Here is a 26,117-nt window from a genome sequence, read left to right as displayed (position 1 = left end):
TGCCTGGGGCGATTAGCCGCGTTTCATGCTGCGTGGGGAACAGCAGAGAACTCAAAATCGGCGCCGTGATGTGTTCGAATAACGGCCGCTGCATCAGTACATACAAGCAAATAATAGTAAGATCATGTTCAGACCATATTTTCAGCATCTTAGCTGAAAAGTGAGAATTGATGTGAAACATTTCTGGACGAACTGTCAAGAAATTGCCAGAAACAGAGGGCCACTCATAGACCCTTTGTGGGTAAGAAAAACAAGAGAACAAGGCGCACAACGCACATACAGTAGTGAAGAACAGTTATAAAAGTGAATTTTACTAAAGGATAATAAGTTCTGCGTACATCAAGATAAAAACAATCAAGCAATGGATCAGTGGGGTTACCACACAGGGGGACAGCTGGACACGTCACTCTTCGCCCGATGTAGAGGAGGAAGCAGGGGACCAGCGGTCATCTCTCCAGACAGGAAGGTCCTCAACGTCTGTAGAAGGCACTCACTCCGTCTCAGGGTATTAGAATGGTAAGTCCACAGTGTGTAGTCCTTCAAACAAGTCCCACAGCCGGGTATAGCAGCCTCCGTCCGAGCTACCAGTGCCAGATGCCGACAGCACGCCACTACACCTCGTGGGGCGCCTGCCGATGACGTCACAGATTTCTCCTCGACTGCAGTACACAGGGGAGCGTCCCCTCCAACGCACAGCACACACGGCGGCACAGAATTGTTAAAACGCCACTACACCTTGTTAAAACGGAGGGGGCTGTCACGGGGGACAGGGGGAGATGAACCAAGTGAATTCTTGGGAATACTCCCTGAAGAAGTAACTGTGTGTTACGAAACGCGCTGGAATGTGTCATTGCTCATTTTAATACCCCCTTGTTGCCAAGAATTCACTTGGTTCATCTCCCCCTGTCCCCCGTGACAGCCCCCTCCGTTTTAACAATTCTGTGCCGCCGTGTGTGCTGTGCGTTGGAGGGGACGCTCCCCTGTGTACTGCAGTCGAGGAGAAATCTGTGACGTCATCGGAAGGCGCCCCACGAGGTGTAGTGGCGTGCTGTCGGCATCTGGCACTGGTAGCTCTGACGGAGGCTGCAATACCCGGCTGTGGGACTTGTTTGAAGGACTACACACTGTGGACTTACCATTCTAATACCCCGAGACGGAGTGAGGGCCTTCTACAGACGTTGAGGACCTTCCTGTGTGGACAAATGACCGCTGGTCCCCTGCTTCCTCCTCTACATCGGGCGAAGAGTGACGTGTCCAGCTGTCCCCCTGTGTGGTAACCCCACTGATCCATTGCTTGATTGTTTTTATTTTGATGTACGCAGAACTTATTATCCTTTAGTAAAATTCACTTTTATAACTGTTCTTCACTATGTGCGTTGTGCGCCTTGTTCTCTTGTTTTTCCTGCAGTTCTAGGGGTGTCGAGTCACCCCCCAAGAAAGGCTGCAGACGCATTATTAGTGATACTTACACCTACAAGGTCTACAATATTGTTTATTTCACATTGAATTCACTGTGTGTGTCCCACCTTGCATTAGCTGCGCCCTTTCACTTTTTTTGTATTTTTCACCCTTTGTGGGTAAAACTGGCAACTAGTTAAAAAGAGCCTTGTCCTAATCTTTTTGCTACAAAATGATATCCTGGCCTGACAATGTAAGAATAAAAAGTCATCAGCAAAGATGGGGACTTCTCGCTACCTCCAAGTCATTCATAAAACCAGATCAAAGAGTGTGGACTGGACCTTGGGACCCTCCAGTTATAACACCATCCAAATCTGAACTAATAATAGCATTCCATATTGCTGACAATGTACAAATCAGTGTTCCTGTTATATAGGAGCCCATGCGCCACAGATTTTACAATGTAATTTTTTAGTGCCGTGCTTTGGCGCACTGGAAAGACTTTCTATTTTCAGTTTTTTTACATTCTCTAAAAAGAGAGTTTACATAAGCCTGCTGGTCAGAAAGCGCATCGCACAGCATTTGCCAATACCAATTACAGACTATGGGGACATAGTATATGGCACAGCACCCCAAACCTTAGCTCTCCAAATTAACTACAAGACACATCACTGCGAAATGCTCAAAGAACTAGATTGGCCATCACTTGAATCTAGGTGCAAAGTTCATCTCTCCTGTCTTGCCTTCAAATACTTCTTGGGCAAGCTTCCCCCGTGTCTGAACAAGCTCCTCATCCCTACCACATGCAGCACTTATCACTTGAGATCTGACTCCAAATGACTTTTCATGGTCCCAAGGTTCAACAAAGTATCTGACCGCTCCTCCTTCTCTTACCCCACAACTGGAATAATCTACCTGAGACTCTCAAAGCTGCCACCAATCTAAGTTCTTTCAAAACTAAAGCTGTCTCACATTTTAATGTGGTCTGTAACTGTTACATACACCTATAACTTATTTTATCTTTAACTGTTCGTGTAATGTCTTCACATAATGTTCACTTAATGCAACCATGTATTTTTCATCAGAACTCTATATTATATTATGTATTACTTCCTGGTAAAACATTTTTATAAATAATTGGGTTTCGGGTTCACTTGCCTCAACCCAACGACAACTTTACTGCCCGTAATTCAACCAGCTCTCAATCCAAGGGCAATTTCCCAGTAACATCCAGCTTCAGAGAAATGGTCACATGGTTGCGAGTGCTGGATGGACCACATTCTGGCACCGCGGACCCTCAAAGAGTTAAATAATGCATAATCAACAGCACAATGCATTTAAGTAAAAAATATTTTTGGCTTTTTTGAGAAGCCTCGCATACAAGTTTGTATATAATACAAAGATAAAGCAAGTGGCAAAATTTGACAAATCTGTACTGTCATGAATTTGAGCGAGCATTGGCTCTTTGCTCATCTTTTTCATTGGATGTAGTTTCAAGGTGGTCTGGAATTAGGGGGTCAATTGGTTACATTTCATACAAAAAAGGTGCAGATTAACATTGAGGATATTTATTGCAGAATCGTAGCGGTGGCACACCGTTTTGGGGTACTTACCCTTTTTCAGGGTTAGTAGTGTGGTCGAAATTTTTCACCCGAGGAAGGGAGAAGTTGCCCGATAAGTTGTACCACCGCTTCCACTTACGTTCTGTAATCAAAATCTGAAAAGTTCATCTGAACCTTCATTTGACTGTGCGGTGGAGAACTCTGTTTGAAATGTACCTGCAAATGAGTGGCAGAGTTGCTGCACATCTCCTGCAAGCGCCATCCTAGTGATCCCAGATCACTCACGCGAGTGCACAGGTATCTACGTTTTTACTGAAGCCAAATTGGATAGCACGTCAATAGTCAGTCGCTTACTTAAATCCTACATTGCAGTATCCAGATCCTTCAACTCAACGAGTCCAGTACTGATGCAGCATGCCGTCACTCATAGTCTTAACTGCCTGTCAAAATAATGTAGTAGATGTGAATAATAAACCATGTAGTATGCATTGTTAAATAGTACTCATTTGTGTCATGTGCTTTACAAAAACCTTGAGCACACATTTTGGAAAAGGCACTGACTGACATGGGTGACATTTTAAAATCAATGGCTCTGGCACATTGGAAATAATCTATTTTCATGGGGGGTTTTAACATTTAGAACATAAGCTTGAAGGGAAAAAAATAACAGTTGCTTTGATCATCTTGCTCTTGCCAATCACATTTCCAAACTATGATTTTTGCATTAGCCCGAATCTATAGTTTTCACATTTGAGACCCACTTTTTTGTTCCCCCCAAATTGAGATGTGGATTAGCATCTTTAAGACTTTAGTTATAGACTGCAGTCACGCTCACCCTAAACATAGGCCTGAAATGGTGCGGTGTATCATGAAATAGCCAGACCAATAGCAGCTGTTTAAAGTCCATTAATCACATCCAGTTGGTGTTTCTTGCTAAAAAATGACAGCAGATTTGTCCAATTTGCAATGTTGCTGCTAAAATAAGTGTGTTTTTTTTAAAACTTCTTCTTGGCAAAATATAGATGAAAATATTTTTTTACAAGAAGTCTTAAAACATATGAGCTATAACGCAAGGTCACTTGCAGGAAAAAATAAAAGATTGTTGGAGAAGCCTCGTAATTAACAACTGCGCTAGAATACACAATCTTTTACAGGTAGAAGAGAAATAGTTTTGCACAAACGCTTGTACCAAATACAGCGCAAACTGTAGTAATGAAAGATCTCGACTGTAAAAGCTCAAATAAGTTTCCTGCTTTAGGTTAGGCTTAAGCCAAGAGCTGGTGGGTGTGGGTGTAGTCAGATCCGGCGCGCTGCAACCGTCAGCGGTTGTGATCGACAGGTCAAGCCACCGCCGCACAGCTCAATAAAGGAGAGCAGGGAAAGTCGGTGAGGAGGAGGCAGAGGCCGCACAAGGGCTGAAGGCAGTTATAGTTGGAGCCCTTATACTCACTCTGCTCTTCCAAGGTAAATATCTTGGGAAGTAAAGGGTCCCCAGAGCTGAAGTCAGCTCTCGGGACCCTCTGCTTCAAATCGATTTTTAAAAATAGGGAAAAGGGAAAAAGTACACAGGGTGTTCCAAGGAGTGCTCCTTTAAAACAGATACAAACGGAAAGAGAAAGAATGTATCACCACTGCCAAGTAGTAAAATTGTGATGGTGATAAGATTGATTATATACTAATCCAATATGAAACTAAGTGATATAGAGAATGAGTCATCACTTGATTCTAGGTGCAAAGTTCATCTATCCTGTCTTGCCTTCAAATACTTTCTGGGCAAGCTACCTGTCTATCTGAACAAGCTCCTCACCCCCTACCACACGCAGCACTTATCACCTGAGATCTGACTCCAAAAGACTGTTCATGGTCCCAAGGCTCAACAAAGTATCTGGCCGCTCGTCCTTCTCTTACCGTGCACCCCACATCTGGAACAATCTATGTGAGACTCTCACTGCCGCCACCAGTCTAAGTTATTTTAAAACTAAAGCTGTCTCACATTGTAATCTGGTCTGTAACTGTTACATACGCCTATAATATATTATCTTTAACTGTGCATCCAATGTCTTGTATATAATGTATACCTTGTTCACTTATGTAACTATGTATTTGTAACCATGTATTTGTCATTATAATTATGCCCATGACATACTTGAAAACGAGAGGTAACTCAATGTATTACTTCCTAGTAAAACATTTTATAAATAAAGTAATAAGAAATTAACTCAAAATTGCACCAATAGTGTCTGTATATACTCCGTCTCAGTGTATGACCGCCCTATACACTGACACAGAGAACAACCTGACCGCCGTATATAGTGACACAGAGTATCACCTGACAGCACTATACACTGACACTAAATATAAGCGGGAGAGGGCAGTGGTGGCATTCAGCCGGTTGGTTCGGTGCCTAAAATGTTCTCAGTTCTTAGAACCGGCTGCCTTCCCCCCTTCCCCCCTCTGTATCATGCTGCTGCTGCTGCTGCTTCTTAGACCCCATGCGGAGAAGCAGTCAGCCACCGCTCTGCCTGTAACACCTTCATGGCACTGACTCAGGTAGGGGGTAGGGGGAGGTAGAGGGAAGGGGGTAGGGGGGAGGTAGAGGGTAGGGGGGAGAGGGGAGGTAGAGGGTAGGGGGGAGAGGGGAGGTAGAGGGTAGGTGGGTGGGGTAGAGGGTAGGTGGGTGGGGGAGAGGGGAGGTAGAGGGTAGGTGGGTGGGGGAGGGGGGCGGTAGGGGGTAGGGGTCAGAGTGTGCCCAGTTTCACAAGCTGTGAATTGGACCTTGGCATCACTCCAGCAAGAGGTTGAAGGAAAGGAACCAATCAGGGTTCACTTTTTTTTAAGACAGGCATTTTCAATTGTACAGCGGGCATTGCTTGCTCATGCCCTGCCCTGACTGTGCCCACGGACTACATTCAATCCATGTGGGGATAATGGAGTTTTGGCAGCTTCTTTAGAGAGGGGAGAGGGGGGGGGCAGAAAATCCAAACAGAACTATAAAAAAAATAATAATAATAATACAGAAGCATACACTCCATGGTGTAATACAGTATTTAATTCTAATATTAATAAAAGTATAGTTGCACTCAGAAACACCTCTTTAAAAAAAACACCTTGATATAATGTCTCTCAGAAGTTACCATTCAAGGTGTCTTGCCACCTATGCCGGGAAGCTGCCTCTCTCTCTCTGTGCCCCTCTGTGCCTCTGCTCTCCGAGCTGGCGGCAAGCTTCAGTCCAGCTGCATGACGTCACGGCGGGTCCTTCAAGGGGGTGTCCGGCAAGTGCCTGTTTCTTTCACCCCAGTCATGTGACTTTGTCAGTGGAGGTGGAGGTGGAGGTGGAGGTGGAGGTGGAGGTGGAGGTGGAGGGGGGAGAGCTAAAGCAGCTCTGAGGTGTATGTGAAATGCAGTTGCCATCAGCAGCATTAATAATGTCCCGCCCATGTTTTCATTGAATAGAATATCGATGTGCAGATCATGTATTCACTGCTCATGTTCACAGTGGTATATCTGTATGTGTGTCTGGGCTGGGAGATTGTTTCTCCGCATCTGCACATTTCTCTCAATGTTAACATAATTTCTTATAGCGCAAAATCAAACTTTTTATGTATATAGGTCTAAGTATATTTAGCAAATATCTTCTCAATAGAGATACATACTATCATTATTTACCAATGTACCTTCCTTCCCCCTTCTATCCGTGTGTGAATGAAAAAAAAAGTATATATCTATATATACCACCACTCCCCCTCCCCCCCCTCCCCCCCCCCCCCCCCCCCCCCCCCCAATCAGAAGCCATAGTGTATTTTCTCCAATAGCTTATTTATTTTGTGGCTGTTATTTATTTATCTAGGAGTCAGTTCTACTTTATCTGCACACACAGTATTCGCCTTTTTTTCACTTGGTGACTCCTGGTGTTAAACTTGCTGGGCCTATCGGAGAGCACGGTCTGGTTGCTCAGCAACTGAATGCTATCTAAACAATAGAGCTGCGATATCCCATCAACCCCCTGGCGAAGTCACATGGTTGTGATGGAGGAGAGCAGTGTGTGAGAGAGAAGCAGCTGTACTGTACATGGCCAGACTGGAGGCAGCCAGGAATCAGATAAGCTCTCGGTTACTGGTAACCTCTGAGAGGCATTCTTGACATGTATGTGAGTGCATCTATATATTTGCTTTTATTGGTATTTAAATGAAGTGTTGTATTACACTGTGGAGTGTGCTCTTATCTATTTTGCTATATACACCGCGTTCAGGAATAAAGGGACCCCTTTTTAGTTTTTCATCATATCATCTATATTTCTTAAACAATCCACATGAAAGTGTGCACAATTGTAGGTCTGTTATGTAGATTAACACTATATACGAAGCACAATGTAGACAAACAACTGATGGTAACTAAATTGATGTCACTGTATTAAGTCAGCAAGTGCCAGATACACTGCGGTAGGTTTCATGTTCATTAAATGTGAAAAAGGAGTTGTTCCCTTTGTAGCTCATAAATGTGTTAACGTGTTGTCATCTAATCTGAAACACTAAGATTACTATAAAGTTTGAGTTCAAAATATAGTTCAATGTGTGTGTTCATAATGTCCTTCTGCTGAATCGGATGCCCGAAGAAGAGAACGCCACTGTCTGATTGCTAAACGATAATGTGTTGATCCAGCTACTCCCACTCCTGATCGATACATTGTTTTACGAATATGTTTTGTTCAGTCCTCATAGCGACCATCCTTTATCAGGAAACATTTTATGTAAGTGTTTTGGACCATAATTATTGCTGTCTCAAGCACTTCATAACATGCTTATCAGCTTTGCTAAATACCATTTTATAACTATGCACTTGATAAGGTTATCATGCCGTCACCTATTCCAGAGAATATTTATTAGATTATCAAATATCTAATATGTAATAATGTACTGTGACAGACCTATAATTGCTCAAATTTTCATGACACTTGAGTGATTTTTCTGCAAGATATGACTAAAAATAAAAGGGGGCCCATTTTTTCTGAAGTGTGTGTTTAGTTTAGATATGGGATATTGTATTGTATGTCTTTATATAGCGCCATTAATGTACATAGCGCTTCACAGTAGTAATACATGTGGTAATCAGATAAATAACAGATCATGGGAATAAGTGCTTCAGACATAAAAGTAACATTAAGGAAGAGCAGTTCCTGCTCCGAGGAGCTTACAGTCTAATTGGTAGGTAGGGAGAACGTACTTAAACAGTAGGAGGGAGTTCTGGTAAGTGCGTCTGCAGGGGGCCAAGCTTTATGTATCATGTGTTCAGAATATCCACAGTGCTATTCATATGCTTCTTTAAGCAAGGGTGTCTTAAGGTGGGTCTTAACGGTGGATAGAGAGGGTGCTAGTCGGGTACTGAGGGGAAGGGCATTCTAGAGGTGTGGGGCAGTCAGTGAAAAAGGTTTAAGGCAGGAGAGGGCTTTAGATACAAAGGGGGTAGAAAGAAGACATCCTTGAGAAGAACGCAAGAGTCTGGATGGTGCATAACGAGAAATTAGGGCTGAGATGTAAGGAGGGGCAGAAGAGTGTAAAGCTTTAAAAGTGAGCAGAAGAATGGAGTGTGAGATGCAGGATTTGATCGGAAGCCAGGAGAGGGATTTCATGAGGGGAGATGCTGAGACAGATCTAGGAAAGAGTAGAGTGATTCTGGCAGCAGCATTTAGGATAGATTGTAGGTGAGACAGGTGAGAGGCAGGAAGGCCGGACAGCAGGAGGTTACAGTAATCAAGACGGGAGAGAATGAGGGCCTGAGTCAGAGTTTTAGCAGTCGAGCAACAGAGGAAAGAGCGTATCTTTGTTATATTGCGGAGGAAAAAGCGACAGGTTTTAGAAATGTTTTGAATGTGAGGGGCGAATGTGAGAGAGGAGCCGAGTGTGACCCCCTAGGCAGCGGGCTTGGGCTACTGGGTGAATGATCGTAGTTCCAACAGTAATGTGGAAGGAGGTAGTAGGGCCAGGTTTGGGAGGAAGTATGAGGACTGTTTTAGCCATGTTGAGTTTAAGGTGGCGGAGGGCCACCCAGGATGATATAGCAGAGAGACATTCAGAAACTTTGGTTTGTACAGCAGGTGTAAGGTCAAGTGTTGAAAAGTATATTTGTGTGTCGTCAGCATAGAGGTGATAATGAAACCCAAAAGATGTTATTAGGTCACCTAGAGAGAGAGTGTATACAGAGAAAAGAGAAGAGGTCCCAGGACAGAGCCGTGGGGTACCCCCACAGAGAGATCAATAGAGGAGGAAGAGGTGTTAGCAGAAGAGACACTGAAAGTACGATGGGAGAGGTAGGATGAGATCCAGGATAGAGCTTTGTTCCGAATACCAAGAGTATGGAGAATGTGAAGGAGAAGAGGATGGTCCACGGTGTCAAATGCTGCAGAGAGGTCGAGTAATAAGAACAGAGTGTAATGACCTCTGTCTTTGGCAGCATGGAGGTCGTCAGTTATTTTAGTGAGGGCTGTTTCTGTGGAGTGAGCAGTGCGGAAGCCAGATTGTAGAGGGTCTAGGAGAGAATAGGTGTTGAGAAAATGGAGCAAGCTAGAGAATACAAGACGTTCAAGGAGTTTAGAGGCAAAAGGCAGGAGGGAGACAGGTCGATAGTTATAAAGACAGGTAGGGTCAAGCTGCTGTTTTTGGGTAATGGTATGACTGTTGCATGTTTGAAGGAGGATGGAAAGGTTCCAGATCAGAGGGAGGAATTAAAAATGTGTGTGTGAGCGTAGGGATTATAGTAGGAGCAAGTGGGTTTAGGAGATGGGAGGGAAGGGGTCAAGAAAGCAAGTGGTAGAGGGAGAAGAGGCGATCAACAGCGACACATCCTCTGAGACAGTGGAGAAAGAGTCAAGGAAGGCAGGAGGAGAGTTAGGAAGAGGTGTAGGATGGGAGGAAGAAACAGAGGGGATGGTCTGACGTATGGATTTCACCTTTTCCTTAAAATAGTCAGCAAAGTCCTGAGCGGAGATGGAGGAAGGAGAGGCAGCTGAGGGTGGTTTGAGTAGAGTATCAAAGACAGAGAACTGTCGGCGTGGGTTAGACTTGTGCATGTTGATTAGTGAAGAAAAGTAGGCTTGTTTAGCTTGCGAGAGGGCAGAGTTGAAACAGGATAGCATAAATTTGTAGTGAAGGAAGTCTGCGAGAGTGTGAGATTTCCTCCAGAGGCCTTCAGAGGAATGAGTGGAAGAACGCAGCATGCGCGTGTGGGAATTTAGCCAGGGTCTAGGGTTAGAAGGGCGAGGGCGGCAGAGAGAAAGCGGGGCATGTAGATCAAGAGAGGAGGACAAGGCAGAGTTGTAGTTCCTGACCAGGTTGTCAGGGTCTGTAGCAGAGCTGAGGGAGGAGCGTAAAGTGGACTTAAAGTCAGGTAAGTGAATAGAGCGCAGGTTTCTGCAGAACCGGGGGGTAGATGAAGTTGGAGAAGCGAGATAGAGAGGATGAGGTGATGGTCAGAGAGAGGAAATGGCGAAATCGGAGAGAGAAGTTTTTAGTGTTAACCAGGTCAAAATAGTGGCCATCCTTGTGGGTGCTGGCTGCAGTCCACTGTTGAAGGCCAAAAGAAGAGGTTAGAGAGAGAAAGCGGGAAACCCAAGGGAGAGAGGGGTCATCAATGTGGCAATTGAAGTCCCCAAGGAGAAGAACAGGGGAGTCTGAGGAGAGGAAGAAAGAGAGCCATGATTCAAAGTGAGAGAGAAAGGCAGAAGGGGGATGAGTAGAGGTAGGTGGGCGATAGATGACTGCCACATGGACAGGGAGAGGAGAGAAAATCTGGACAGTGTGAGCCTCGAAGGAGGGAAAAGCAAGAGATGGAGGAATAGGAAGGGTTCGGTAAAGGCAAATAGAGGAGAGCAGGAGCCCCACGCCTCCACCCCTGCCATCAGTGCGCGGAGTGTGGGAGAAGGAAAGGCCACCATAGGAGAGGGCAGCTTCCAGAGCAGAGTCAGACTGAGTGAGCCAGGTCTCAGTTATAGCAAATAGGAGCAGAGAGTGAGAGAGAAAGAAGTCATACACAGAGAGGCACTTGTTAGAAAGGGAGCGAGCATTCCAAAAGGCACAAGAGAAAGGGAGAGAGGAGGGAGGGTGGCAGGGGATGGGTATAAGGTTGGAGGGGTTGACACCAGAGGGAGTAGAGTTTGCAATTGGCAGGCGAGGACGAACGCATGTAGGAATAGGGCAGGGACCAGGATTGGGAGAGATATCCCCAGAAGCAAGGAGGAGAAGCATGGACAGAAAGAGAATGTGTGAGGATGATTTATAGGGGTGTTTTTTTAGTGCAGGGGATATAGCTGTGTGGTGTCAGAGGACGCAGGTAAGAAAGGAGTTCATGTGAACAGAGAAGTGGTGAAGGAAGGAGAGATGGAGATATATGAATAGAGTTAGAGACATACTGAGGCTGGTAAAAAGAAGTGCATAATTTGAGAAGAAGTGAAGTCACAGCAAATATAAATGGTAAAGGCAGCATCACAGCAGTAATGATGCAGTCTTGTATAGATGATATCCTCCTTTCCAGCGTAGTTCAAATGCAGGAATCAGGGCCAGGTGGGGGTGTCCACTTCCTCACTTCTTTTGTACTTCCTTTTAAACTTGAGTTGTTGAGTAGTCCTGCCACTTATAATGGGCCACTTGAATATGGGCTGCAGGCAGCATTAGGCTGTTCTATCTGGGGTTATATGGGCCTAAAAAGTCTCCTGACAGTGTGGTTCTGTCTGCTTAGCACACCTGAGGCACATTCAAACAGATGGTTTTCTACACAGGGTGTTCCCTGCCTAGGTGTCAACGCTTAATTTGATTAGGGGTAGACAGAAAACGGCATTCAAATATGGTTTTTACCTAGCATTGTGTCACTTGCATATACTATTATACACACCGCAAAGGCTTCAATGAGAGGATTTAGAGTTGGTTTTTACCTGAGGAGAGAAGGATAAGATCCATTAGGGTAAGAGTTCCTTCCTTTTAAACTTGAGTTGTTCAGTAGTCCTGCCACTTATGTTTATTAGTTCTACAATGTTATATTCGTGTTACAATATTCCCCACCCTCCTCTTGTGCTGCTCTTTACTTCCCTTCCCCCACCACACTGCAACTGTTCAGCCCCTAGAGCATGTGACACAAAAGCGCTGGTGACAAGATGATATCACCATGGAAACCATCTGTCCTCCCACTAATGGCGACTCCCTGTTGAACTCCTAATCGCTCATGCCTGTGGTACCACCTAATTTGGCCTCGGTGCGCACAGGCGGTGGGTTAGAGCTTGCTGGTCGGGCTGCTGCCGCTCATTGACATAACTCTTTTACTACTGACAGTCGGGTGACTGCTGTGTAACGGGAAGTGCTGGAACAGCCAGTCGCCCATTAGAGGTCAGTGAGGTGCCAGGCTTCTTTCAGGGCCCCCAAAATGTAACAATAACATGTATACACATTACTCAGGGTCCACGGGTTAGACTAGCAGCGGAGAAGCATAGGAGGCAGTTCAAAATCCACCAATGAGGAGCCACGATGGCTGAAATATGTTCTATAGACTGTCAGTGACGGACACCCCAGCGTCATGCTGAACGGTGACTGCTTGCTGTGGCAAAACTGAAATATATATCTATATATTTATTAAGGTTATGGTGGGTAAAAAAGTGACAAAAACCCTCCACAGTATAGCATATAGCAACTGTAAATATTGTAAGTGGCAGGACTACTGAACAACTCAATTTTAAAAGGAAGTACAAAAGAAGTGAGGAAGTGGACACCCCCATCTGGCACTGATTCCTGCATTTGTGTGTGTATATATACAGTATATATATATTTATATTTATGTTTTGATTATTGAAGCTCGGCTTACACGGTACTGGTGTGTGTGTGTGTGTATATATGTGTGTGTGTGTGTGTGTGTGTGTGTGTGTGTGTGTGTATGTAGGTAGCCCGGTGTAAAATTGGTGTTACATATCTCTCTCATGCTGTGCAGTAATCCCTGTTAAGTGGGCAGGTTTGCCAGTAGTCATCATGGAGGTTTACCTTCAACCCCTGTGATGTGTAACATGTAGCAAAGGAAGTGACAGCATGATCTGTGTCCACTGTTAGTGACACAGATGTGGGTCTTTCTGGAGCCTATATATTGCACAGCACTTCCTAAAGTTAGTTGTTCAGTCCAGGGTGTTGCTTGAGTTCAAGTGTGTGTCTGCAGCAGTTCAAGTCTGTCTGTCAGAGAGTCAAGTTGCAGAGTGACATGCTGATACCACACTGTGTCCAGGGCTCTGGCACAGGTGGTGGTCTCCCTTAGGGGAGTGGTGGAAGAGACAAATCTGGCTAGGTTGCAGAATCAGAAGGGACCTTCCTGGAGATGGTCAACCTGATAATGTGCCGCTGTGTCGGCCGCTTTGATGGGTAGTCTGCCATGTAACCTGCAAATAAAGATGCCACTGATTAAGAGACCCTTCTCGCCTGTGAATGGAGTTACTCAGGGAGAAGGTGCACCCAGGAGCTCTCTTCCAGAAACTCCTCCTTGCAATCGTGGGGACCTGGGAGGGATGGAGGCGCTGTTCCAACTGTGAGTCGAACTCAGCACACTACCTCAGACGACTGTCATGGTGAAATCCCCATTACCAACAAACGGGAGACTCAGGAGTCCTGTGAGCCAGCAGGTGCACCACACTACACTGAGATGTAACTGGGGGAAGATTATGCACAGAGGGGCCCATATGAGATTGGGGGGGCCTCGAACCGTTACATATATATATAAATACTGACACAGAAGGAAAGAATCCCCAAGATAGCACTCTAACATACACGAAATGTATCAAAAAATGTATTCATCACATTGGGGATTCTTTCCTTCTGTGTCAGTATTCATATATCTTCCATCCCCAGCACCGCCAGTAGTGTTTATTACTTACACTTTACCCAACTGGTTTTAGCACACCTCATTTTAGGTCTGTGCAGGTTATTTTTGTGTTATATATATGTATGTATGTGTGTATATGTATGTATAGTATATAAGTGCTGTATGCTGGGCGATAATGGGGAAAGACAGGGTTGCAGACCTGTCTAAGACATGCAAATGAACATACAGTAATATTTACAGTTGCTTTATGCTTTACTGTGGAGGGTTTTTGTCACTTTTTTTTTACCCACCATAACCTTAATAATTGTGGTGTATATGTATGTATATATGTAGCCCCGGTCTCATTTCAGCCCCAGAGACCCCCCCTCACTAAGTGCCGAGTGGTCGCGGGTGCCGCCGGAGGCAGCGATGGACCCGCCGGCACAACGCGAGGGTGGGGGCCGGAGCCGGGAGCGCTCTGAGTCCCCGGAGTCTCGGCGGCGCGCATGCGCGGGAACAGCCAGGGAGTTGCGGCGGCCATCAGGGACTCGCGCATGCGCAGGACAAGTGCGCACGCGGCCCCAATGGATTTGAAGTCTCTGCGGGACTACAGTTCCCAGGAGGCTTAGGGCCCAGCACCCCAGGTGTCGGCGAGTGGCCAATGAGAGGCCAGGATTCTCAGACAGGGGAATTGATACATTTTGCGGGCTTAGGGCAACGGCAGTTGGAGCTGGGAGCAGGAAGGGGGAGGAAGGGTGTAGGGAGCAAGTGGCTCCTGCACCAGGTAAGGTTATCCTCAGGCCCCAGGTAGGCCCCAATCCCCACCAGGGTAGTGGGTAGTTACTGAGGGACGGCCCCTAGGTTAGGGACCCTGCCCTTAGGTGTGGGTGAGTGTGCAAGCTTGTCAGTGTCACGGCTGTCAGTGCTGTGAGCGCTGACAAGAAGGCACGGTGTGTGTGTGCAGTGTAGCTGCAGGTACCCGGTTGGTTTCAGTGCGTTTGCTGCAGGTATGGTGTGAGTGCAGTGGGTTGCTGCAGGTTAGGGAGAAGCTAGTGAGAAGGGATCCGGGAGGTGAAGGTAGAGGTAGTGTGGGTGCAGGGGGTCAGTGACCCGCCTGCATAGGACAGTTATACCCCGCAGGCCCTAGGAGTATTCCCTGAAGTCACCATAGGTTGCTGTGCTGCAGGGACGGCCTATAGTGGTAGCGAGCATCACCCTTACTGAGTACCAGTTAGGGACAAAGCACAGAGTTGCGGCGGTTGCAGTCATCTGGGACCAGACGGCTGGACACCGTGATATTTGGAGGCTACGTGTTGGAGGCGTCTGACCCTTTGTGAAGTTGTTGCCGGTCACCGCCGTGACCGGAAGGTTTTATTACATCAAGTGCACTAACACCGGTCAACAGGCGCTGATCCCGCCTTAGGCGTAACTCTTTAAGGACACTGAGCGAGTGGCTAAAGAACTGAGCCTATACCAATATTACTATATACTGAGCTAATGGCTAAAGAACTGAGCCTATACCAATATTACTATACATGGACACGGTGTGTGGGGCACGCGGTGAGGGGACGGAGACGTTACTCCTGATGAGTGGGCGAGCCACTAAGGTTATACCGTTAGAGTATAAGTGTATATGTTGTGTTATTGCTATCGTGCATTATTATAGTAAAACCAGTTACAATCATAAGGTGTTGTATGTTTCTTGCCCAGGGGAACCTTACATCACGGGGATCCTGGGTAAGTGGAGGTGCTGCGCTAAGTAAGTGTATAAGTGTTACCCCAGGCTCCAGCTAGCGGAGGCTCAGATCTCCTGGAGCCGCAGGTTGTATACAGTGACCAGTAGTCTCTTTGGGAAGAGTCAGAAAAAGGGCTATATATATATATATATATATATATATATATATCTCCTGGAATAATAACAGTGTTAAGAAAGGGGTGTGTAATGGGCAGGTATTTGCAGTTGATACGTTAATTACTTGTGTATTTTTATTTTTTTTAACCATACTCCACTTGCTTTGTACATTTCACAAAAAGCCCAACACTTTTTAGCTAACATGGCCCTTTACAATTAGTGTGTGTTTGTTAATATGGTGTATCATGTGTGGTATGACAAAATAAGGTCTCTGTTTGTTTATAGGCGTGTTGCAAATTGTCTACTTATACTTGGTTAAATATTGTGGTGAAAAGCCACTTTTAAAGAAGAGCGACAAAGGAACAGGAAAATACATATCAGATATTGATCTTAGAATTAAGTTTAATGGGCTCTTGTTTTAGGGATCCAAGCAACATTTTGATATATAAATATGAAAAAGGAAGGACCGGGGGCGTGCGCGTGATGTCACAGCGGATGCACGCGCGCTAGTGGAGCTCCGTGACAAGTAACACGATGCTAAGAGATCTTGAATATTGAAAGATAAAATGTGAATCCGGGGTTTTATATTTTTATATCTTTATTTCTAGCCGGGAGGTCTATCCCTATAAGTATATATTAACACACAAAGTTTTATATGTTTATTTGTCTCACGGGTGTTGGGAATTGATGTGTTTTTCTTAGATGTTTTTTTTCGAATATTCTAATTAAGTTGTGGTGAGGTAGAGCAGATAGAGGCGGAGTGTGCAGGATCGGTGGAAACTCTGCATCCCCGACATCAGGTCGCTGCCCATTAGGGCCATATGTCCGCCAGGCCACGTAGGGTCTGGCCACAAACTTGGGATGAGTGGCTGGTTTCACTCATCTTATCCTATAGTTTTAATTTTTGTTGTTTTTCCCAAGTTCCTGGAGGGGGAAAGACCCCCTTTTTGTTTTTGTTTTGTTTTACCCCCTTTTGTTCCCTACAACCAATACAAATCTTTAGAAATTTTATAGTGGATATTGACTTTCTACAAGAGACACATTTCGATTTCCAAGAACCCCCAAATACTTTTAGCAGGATATATCCTATCGCATTCTACTCGTCTTTCACCAGTAAGAAAAGGGGGGTAGCAATTTTGATAAAACGGGGTATTCCGTTCCAGACACCGGAGGTCAAGAGAGACCAGGGAGGGACGGCACTGGTGGTCCATGGTCTTCTCTCAGGCCAATATATTAAATTAGTGAATATATACGAACCTAACGAGGGCCAAATTGATTTTCTAAGGGAAAATTGGCGTCAATGGGGGATAATCAAGAACAGCTACAGGTATATATTGTAGGAGGTGACTTTAACATGATCCCAGACCCAGGTGTGGACAAATCCACACAACGAGGGCATTCACACTCTGCAATGACTTACAGTGTAGCAAAGAAATTTAGATTGCTAATTGAAGAATTTGGCCTGTTGGACGCCTGGCGTTACTTACATAAGCTGTACGCAAACTGGGGGGGGCGTGAGATTCCTCTGGGGAGGCGCGGACAGTTACAGAGGCCTTGCGCTCTTCCCCAAGGCATTTAACGCCAGGGGATCGCGTGAGTCCCTTGCAACTCTCCACTTACCTTGTTTCAGCCGGTTGTGTGACACGTCACCATGGCAACGCGGCGAGGCCATGTGACGTCACATGCATCAAATGAAACCGTGGGTCACGTCACATGACCCCGCAGCGTCATTTGGCGCGTATGTAAGGTGGGGAGACGCCTTGCCAGGGCAAGCTAGACGGGGCGCAGCAGAAAAAAGTTTATGCTCCCCTGCCTTACATAAAGGACAGAGATTATTCCTTCTACTCGTCCTCACATCATTCGTATTCTAGAATCGATAATATCTTTGGACCAATCCTTCTAGGATATTTGGAGATACACTCAGATATAGGACCTATTACTTTGTCGGACCATGCCCTGGTGGCTATCCTGTTTCATCCACCATTCGCCAAGATTCAATCATTTAATTGGAGGATGAATGACTCTTTTCTAAATTATCCAGAGATTAGCGCAGAAATTGGAGACGCACTTAAAAATTATTTTCGGTCTAACAATGGGTCTGTAGAATAAACAGAGACTCTGTGGGTGGCACGTAAGGCCACGATAAGAGGACGGCTTATTTCAATAGCATCATACAGAAAGAGAATAAAAGTGGAAAAATAAAAATATTTAACGGAAAAAATTATAAAGTTAGAAAGCTCACATAAAAAAAAACCCCGTTGAGGAAAGTATTTAAAATTCTGAACCAGACAAGGGAGGAATTTAAGAGATTACAACTGGAGGATGCAGAGAAGGCCCTTAAGTGAACTAGACAGATGTATTATGACAAGGGAGATAAGGCAGATCGTCTATTAGCAAACAAACTTAAAGGAATCAAGGCGAGGGCCTCGGTTCCCGCTATTAGATTAAAAAGTAGGGGAGTGACCTACAACCCTTCAAGGATCACAGAGGAATTTGCTAAATTTTATACGGATCATTACGATCTAGACCAGGCCTGCACTCACTGTGCGTGCGGCGGCTTTCCGCTCTCCCCCTCCCTCCCGAGCCCCTTCCCCCGTGAGCCCGCTCTCCTCCCCCTCGAGCCTGTTCTCAGCACTGCAGGGTAACAGCGCGCTCTAGCATTGAGGCACTTCTGTGCTTGCTAGAGCATGCGTGCAGTCCTGCCTGCTCTGCCACCGCCTCCACCGCAAACCAAGGTAGGGAAGGGGGGGGGGGGTGGCGAGATGATGTGTTTTGAAGTGCACGGGAGGGTGATTTGAGGTACATGGAGGGTGATTTGAGGTGCACGGGAGGGTGATTTGAGGTGCAGGGGAGAGATGTGTGATGCAGGAGGGGGAGTGATTTGAGGTGCCGGGGGGGTGATTTGAGGTGCCGGGGGGGGGGGGTTATTTGAGGTGCCGGGGGGGGGGGGTGGATGTGAGATGCAAGGGGGGGAGAGGGATGTGAGGTGCAGGGGGGTGGTATGTGTGTGGTGTGCAGGTGGGTATTGTGTGTTGGATGTGGAGGGGGAGTATTTGTGTGGGTGAGGGGGAGAGATGGGGGTATGAGAGATAGATGGGGAGTCTCGCAAAGGTTGATGAGGGGTTCTGGGAGAGAAATATGATGAGGGGTGCTGGAAGAGATACATGATGATGATAATGAGAGGTGCTGGAGGAGAGATGATGATGATTATTATTATTTAACCGTGCGGCCCAAATCCTTTTTTTTCATTGGAGCAGTTCGGCCCTTCTCACTTTACAAGTTGTGCAGGCCTGATCTAGACAATTCAACCCCAAATGCTAAAGTCCCGGGTTTGAATCAGATTGTGCCTTTGCGAAATTGACAGAGGATGATCTTAAGATTTTAAACGCAAAAATAACTCCAATAGAACTGGGAAAAGCGGTCGGTTCTTTGAAACCATCGAAAGCTCTGGGCCCAGATGGTTTCTCAAATCTGTACTAGAAAAATGTTATAGGCATTTTAGGACCTTTTTCTGTTGGATCAATTTAATGATTTTCTCAGTGGAAAACAAATTCCTCCACATACGACGAAGGCCAATATTGTGGTAATCCCTAAAGAGGGAAAGGACCCTCTAAGTTGTGGAAGCTACAGGTCAATCTCGCTGCTTAAAACGGATTTGAAAATATATAGGAAAATTCTAGCCAACAGACTGAATCCAATACTCCCAAGATTCATTCACTATGATCAGGTGGGATTTGTGAGCAAGTGCCAGGCCTCAGACAATACAAGGAAAATTATTAATGTTATTGATCAAATACATAAATCTAAACTGAAAGCTATGCTACTGAGTCTAGACGCGGAGAAAGCGTTTGATAGGATAAAGTGAGACTTCCTATATAAGACATTAGAGGCATTTGGTTTCTTCTGAGTCTTTCTACAGGGAGTCCGTTCTCTCTATCAGTCGCCAACAGCTACCATGAAGACCCCAGAAGGGGAGGGGAATCTAATAACAATTAAGAATGGGATTAGGCAGGGGTGCCGCCTTTCCCCTCTTCTTTTCGCTCTTACAATCGAACCTCTAGCGGCCACGATCAGAGCCTCCTCAAATATACAAGAGATCAAAATAAATGAGTGCTATAAAATATCGGTGTTTGCAGATGATTTTATTCTTACTATACCTAACCCATTGACATCTCTTCTGAACTTGAAGTCCACCCTTTGGAAGTTTGGTGAGCTCTCCAGGTATAATGTAAATATGGGAAAATCAGAAGCTCTAAATTTGACGCTAACCGAAAAGGAGGTTGAGGTGCTTAAACGACACTTTGACTATAAATGGAAAAAGACCAATTTTGAAATATTTAGGAATTTTATCTTACCAGAGACTAGAATTTAATATATAAATATAATTACCTTGATCTATTCTCAAATTTAAAAAAGATCTACAAGTCTGGAATTCTCATTGTATATCCTGGATAGGGCGGATAACCGCAGTTAAGATGAATATTCTCCCTAGACTTTCAAACATTACCAGTAGCTGTCCCGCATTCAAATATAAAAGAAATCCAGAATTATGCAGTTTATCTGGAAACACAAACAACCGAGGATAGCTAGGTCAATTATGTTGGATGACAAGAAAGGAGGTGGTATGGCTGTTCCAAATATTCTAAAATATTTTATAGCCTCCCATATGAAACAAATGGTTTATTGGCATTCCCCGAGAGGAATCTATGCCTGGGTGGACCTGGAGAGCTCGCTAAAAACCCCGATCAGACTGCCTTCTACTTTGTGGTAATGTAATTGGATTTACTTTGAAAATTTGGCAGATGGCAAAAAAGAAATGTAAGGTTGTGTGACCCCTTCTTGGCTCGCACCCCTGCTTGGTAATCCGGGTTTCCAGGGTCAGGGTTTTGAGATTTGGAGACATAGAGGAATTCTGGTGGCAGGAGATCAATTAGAAAAGGACAAACTAATGTTTTTTGAGGAATTCATGAGAAAGTATGGTCTACCCCAAATTGAGCTATTTAGTTATATGCAGGTTCGACATTTTGTGTCAGGGCCTCCATGATGAGGAATTTCATAGGTTTATACGATTTTGAAGATTTATGTAAAACAAAAAAATATCAAAGAGGTTTGATATCATCTCTGTACCAGTGGCTAACTCTTAAAAAAAGAAACCCCAAACCACAAATATATGGACCAGTGGACTCTAGACTTATAGACCGAAATAACAAGAGAGGACTAGGAAGATATCTGGGACAATGCAGGTAAAACCTCTAAATGTACGGTAACAAAAGAGAATACAGTTCAACCCCGTTATATTTTTATATTTGGCAAACTTTAATAACACATCACAGGCACCTTCTGTAAGATGGTTGGTAGAGAATTCACCAACACGTGTGTGTGTGTGTGTGTGTGTGTAAACTCTGATTATCCTAGCTAAACCTACGAAAGATGTAAATCATCATACACAAAGATTTATTCTACATATTCTAACAGCAGCTAGATGTGCTATACTGTAGCTGTGGCGTGGAAAAAGACACTCCCGCCCTCCAGAAGAGACGTTATTAGGCTGCGGCCAGGGTGGTGCTGGGCGAGCAGTAATATGTGTGGCCAGCGTGAGCGAACGCCTGCTCGGCGCTTAGCTGCTTGCCGAAGCAAGCAAAATTGAATTTGTCGCTCGCGCGTCACGTGAGCGGTTCGCCCAATGAGGGCGAACCAGCTCTGTGATGTCATGGGTGAGCCCCGCAAATCGCCCCCCCCCCACCCCACGCACCTAACCGGCCAGAAATCTCCCGGCGGAGCAGGGAGCGTGACGTCACCGTGCATGAACGCCAGTGCGCCCGTTCCCTGCCTGGCCGCAGCCTTAGAAGGGTCAATGATGCTCAATTAATGGAGAAACTTACCTAATTTCTGAACCACACCACTAGGAAGTATGATAGGTTCTGGGAGCCCTGGGATGCTGGATAGGGGTGCGCTCCCAGAGGGAGAGAGGATATGGGAGGGCTGAATGTAAAATATGATGTTTACCAAATGTTGTATCATATGTAATGTGACTGTTGTTTGTAAGAAATTTGAGACAAAATGGTTGTTTTCCCCCCCCCCCTTTTTATTTTTGTATCCTTCCCCTCCCCATTTATGTGTGAAAAAATATTACAAATATAAGTTAAAGTAAGGACCTTTTTTAAAAAAAAAACAACAAAGTAATCAGAAGATACATTTTTAGTAGTTGTACGTTATAAGACATTAAATAGTACTTGAATGTGTTTATAAGGCACCGTGTTGCTTAGTAGCACTTTGTAAATATGGCCCCAAATTAATATATTGTGTCTCTTGCTGGCATAATGATGTTGTCCAAAATAATTGTCAAAAAGAAATCTATAAAGGAAAGCATAGAATGTAAAGGTAAACAATTCATTAGTAAAATGCCTCAGTGCATTTGTCGTTTATCTTGTACAATGTGGATGCGGCCTCCAATATGTAGGTCGCACCACTCGACCTCTTAGCACTAGGTTCCTGGAGCACAGGAGGAATGTGATTAATGGAGTCACTACCCATAGCTTACCCAGACACTTTATTAGCAAACACAATAAGGATCCGGAATCCTTAAAAATTATGGGTATTGAGCACATTCCTCCTAGTGAATCAGGGGCTGATCGATATAATATACTTTGTAGAAGGGAGACCTTTTGGATACACCGGTTGGGGACACTCACCCCCGGTGGTCTGAATGAATGTATAGACACTAGCACTTTGGTATAGCTAGGTTCCTATTATGGGCATGGTTTCTTTGGTGCATTCTCTGCTGTTCCTCTTGGCCCCAACCCCTCTTTTCATTCCCCGTCCACTGCTGCAAGTTCCTATTCCACCCCCCCCACCCCTCCCCCCACCCGTCCTCCCCCCATCCCTCCCCCACCCCCTTTCCCCCCTCCTCCTCTCACCCTCATCCTTTCCTCACTATCCCATCCCTTCCCCACAATTTAGTGTATATAGTTTTCCCAATCCTTCCTCCTTCTGAACTTAAAAATGTAATTGACAATATAATTGATATAAGTAGACATTCTAAATGAATTTTTATGAATTCCTATATATTTTTTGTCTTTGCTAGATATAATTTTCACCTGTGTATTTATGATTGTATTATCGTTTTTTAGAATATAATTCATTATATTTTGGATTGCATATTATGTAAATGCTAACGTATAACAATTTTCTATTTTTAAAGTAATTTTAAAACAATTGGTAAATGTATATATATTAAACCATATAAAATAAGAGTAACATTTAAGGCATTTTTAGATTGTTATGCAATATATATTTTATTTTATTTCATTATTCCTTATCACACAGTGTACTATTAACTCATTTATAGCAGTATAATGTATGAATCTATGTTATTACACTTTATGGCAGTATATATTTTTACTGGAGAGTCCGTTTTTATAAATATTCATACATATTAGAATCGAAGGAAATAATAGCCCAAATTGATTTGGTTTAAGTTTATTTACAATTCTATTAAGTCATGGCTCGTTTCTAGGGGAGGTACTATCACTTAGTACCATTACCAATCAAGTCTGAGACCCTCCACTATATATACATTGCCATTCTTGTTCATGGACATTCCCTTTGATAAAGTTGCATTTGTTGCGACGAAACGCGTCAGGGACGTACCTTGCGACACTACGTCATCACGTTGTGTGTATCCTTTACGGCCGAGGAGCACATGGAATTATATGAAGGCCAACTCTGATACCAGACTGTTCTGGAGGATTTTGAGTGAACCGGAGAAACAGTACTGCTTGGGAGACTGATTCCTGTTGTTCGTGGACTCCATATCTGCTGCGGTTTCTGGACCTGCCTGGTGGTGATTATTAATCACATACTGCCTATTTTTATCTTGTACATTGTGAGTGTTTTTAATCCCCCCACCCATCCTTCCCTACATTAAATGTTACAGTATCACACTATGGGGCGTGCGCTCTCTGTTTTGTTTTTTTCCATTAGTAAAACCTATGTTAATGGGACATTTTGTACTGCAGAACTTGCAGAAGCCATACTTGAGCAAAACATCATGGTGTAGTATTAAAATATATATTGAATATGTGACAGCAGGTGAGTATCTCACGTACATCAAATTAGATAGTTAAAGCATGGCATGTTAGGGACATGTTACCACATCAGCACTGCACCAACACACGACAGTCGAGCCGATCGAAGAGGCAGATCTGTCTGTCTCTCTCTCTCTCTCTCTCTGTCTGTCTCTCTCTCTGTGTCTGTCTCTCTCTCTGTGTCTGTCTCTCTCTCTGTGTCTGTCTCTCTCTCTGTGTCTGTCTCTCTCTGTGTCTGTCTCTCTGTGTCTGTCTCTCTCTGTGTCTGTCTCTCTCTGTCTCTCTCTCTCTGTCACTCTGTCTCTCTCTGTCTCTGTGCGTCATCGTCGTCCGATAGGGAAGAGAAGTTTACTTCAATCTGCAATGCGTGTATCGAGCTCACGGCAGACCTCTGATGACGTCACCGTAGGTTCCATCACGTCTCTGACCGGGAAAAGCTGGTTTGTAGTGTCCGCATGGATATTCACTCGTGAACAAATGTCCATAAAACAATCAAATTTGGCACTGGAACGCACCTTCCTACGCGTTTCGTAAAAAATTACTTCGTCTCTATCCATGCGAGAGAGAGAGATCTGCCTCTTCAATCGGCTCGACTGTCGTGTGTTGGTGCAGTGCTGATGTGGTAACATGTCCCTAACATGCCATGCTTTAACTATCTAATTTGATGTACTGTACGTGAGATACTCACCTGCTGTCACCTATTCAATATATATTTTAATACTACACCATGAGGTTTTGTGCTGTTTTTTCTTTTGTTTTCATTTAGTGTTATGGTTTGTGGAGCCAGTCCATGAAATACAGCAGCAGCAACCTCTCCATTTTACTACACTGAATAACAGGTTTTTCATTTAATGTTTGTAACACAGCACCTAATTGGTTAAAATAAGATTTTAGTATTTGCACATATAGCTGTTTATTTAATCACTTATGCAATCACTATATCACTGTCTTGAGCGCGGTATTTTTCACTTTTTTTTGTTGAAGCCATACTAGCCCTGAAAACAACAAATTCTTTTTTTGCCAGTATTCATACTTTTCCATTTATATTTGGTGAAGAGATTTGTAAGGTCTTGGCAGCTTGTACAAACTACATCTATAAAGATTTGTTTTTTTCTTGTGAGGGTGAATATCTAACACAGACAGTGATGCATCCATTTTAATTTGAGTATTTATACCTAGTTTATATATCCAATCCTTTTTTCATCCAGCTTCATAACCCAGTCACACAGCTGATGTAGTTAGGATCCGGCAAAAAACTATTATTGGTTATTTGAAATGCTGATTTACCAAACAGAATGAATACAGTTTGATTTTCATAAGCTAAGTAGATCATGCAAATCCAGAGGAAGCAAATAAATTGTTTTGACAAGTTAACTGAAAAAATGACATAGACGTCTAAGAGGAATACATATATGCAAACTAGGCTGTCATGTTTGCAAATGTTTCTCTCCCCCCCCCATGCTACAGTAGAGTGCTAGATAGGATCTGCAGTCTGTATGATGTAATCAAACTTATATACTGGCAAATCTCTGTCTCTGAAACAGCAATTTGTGATTAGTGCTGCTATTTTTACATTGTCCCTAGCCCTTGAAGGTGGATATCAAACACGTGAAGGCTGTTTCCATGTTCTACACTTCTTGACTTTCTAATCAACCCTGTGTACAACATGATTAACAAAGAGATTGGGGAGTGGGGGATGTGGTATGCGTTGTAACTGGTTCACCTGCTTTGGGAGGCATAGTGGGACACGTTTTTCAGATCCAGATACTGATTGCACTTGTATATGTTTGCCGGGTTGTTGGTTCTTACTATAATCTACAGTTGCTCTGGATGAATTTGGAAACCAGTGCATTATAGAAAAAACAGCAGAAGCTAAAGTATTGGATCATTTGGACAAAGATATTTTATGCCACCTGTGGTACAGAACTTCCCAGTTACTTATTCACATATACAAAATAGTAATTTATATTCCATATCAAATTAGTTTTAATTTAACACGGCAGATGCATTTTCTTTTTTGCATCCTACTTAAAATGAGAGAATATGACACTGCCAGTTTCCTTTTCTCTGATGCCTCTGTTTACTTATAATTAAAGTTTTGCCTGTACATTCTTGTAGAGTTTAAGTATTTTTTGTGGAACTCTGAAATATCCAAGTGACGTGATATTCCACTTTACGGCCATCCTCACTTTGCGGCCGGTCGTGAACAACATACGGGACACTCGGCGAATCAGCCCGGCGGTGGCTGCAACAGCTCTGACTCCCGAGAGCGTCCCCACTGGCAATCAGCAGGACGGAGTGGCGGTTTGGACGGCCTTAACCTGCGGGGGCTTCCTACCTTGACCTTGGAGAGGAGCAGAGGGTTTACCCCAAGTGTCGCGACGGTGTGTTCCCAGGCAG

At 44.3% G+C, this 26,117-nt stretch overlaps 2 protein-coding genes across 10 annotated transcripts in view; one reads left to right on the top strand and one right to left on the bottom strand.

Moving 5' to 3' along the window:
- The window catches only part of SLF1 (SMC5/6 complex localization factor 1), a 144,614-nt gene extending 138,399 nt beyond the window's left edge, over positions 1 to 6,215 (bottom strand). Inside the window, exons 1-2 of one of the 4 annotated variants that reach the window (XM_075593191.1) lie at positions 6,095 to 6,215; positions 3,177 to 3,400 (exon numbers count right to left, since the gene is read on the bottom strand). The gene's annotated coding sequence lies outside the window, so the exon portion shown is untranslated. The other 3 variants (XM_075593186.1, XM_075593214.1, XM_075593197.1) reach the window with 3 other exon arrangements.
- Positions 6,216 to 6,798: 583 nt separating this feature from the next.
- The window catches only part of KIAA0825 (KIAA0825 ortholog), a 440,138-nt gene continuing 420,819 nt past the window's right edge, over positions 6,799 to 26,117 (top strand). For 2 of the 6 annotated variants that reach the window (XR_012800113.1, XM_075593175.1), the window contains exon 1: positions 6,799 to 7,107. Coding sequence is in view for 3 of the 6 variants with exons in the window: in XM_075593175.1 (XP_075449290.1) it covers positions 7,102 to 7,107 (6 nt within the window). In the remaining 3 variants the exon portion in view is untranslated. The remainder of the gene's footprint in view (positions 7,108 to 26,117) is intronic. The other 4 variants (XM_075593181.1, XM_075593170.1, XM_075593165.1 and 1 more) reach the window with 4 other exon arrangements.

This window comes from Ascaphus truei, chromosome 1 (genome assembly GCF_040206685.1).
Source record: "Ascaphus truei isolate aAscTru1 chromosome 1, aAscTru1.hap1, whole genome shotgun sequence".
NCBI classification, from domain to species: domain Eukaryota; kingdom Metazoa; phylum Chordata; class Amphibia; order Anura; family Ascaphidae; genus Ascaphus; species Ascaphus truei.
The sequence above is the reverse complement of the archived record's forward strand: the minus strand, read 5'-3'. Positions and strand labels throughout refer to the sequence as shown.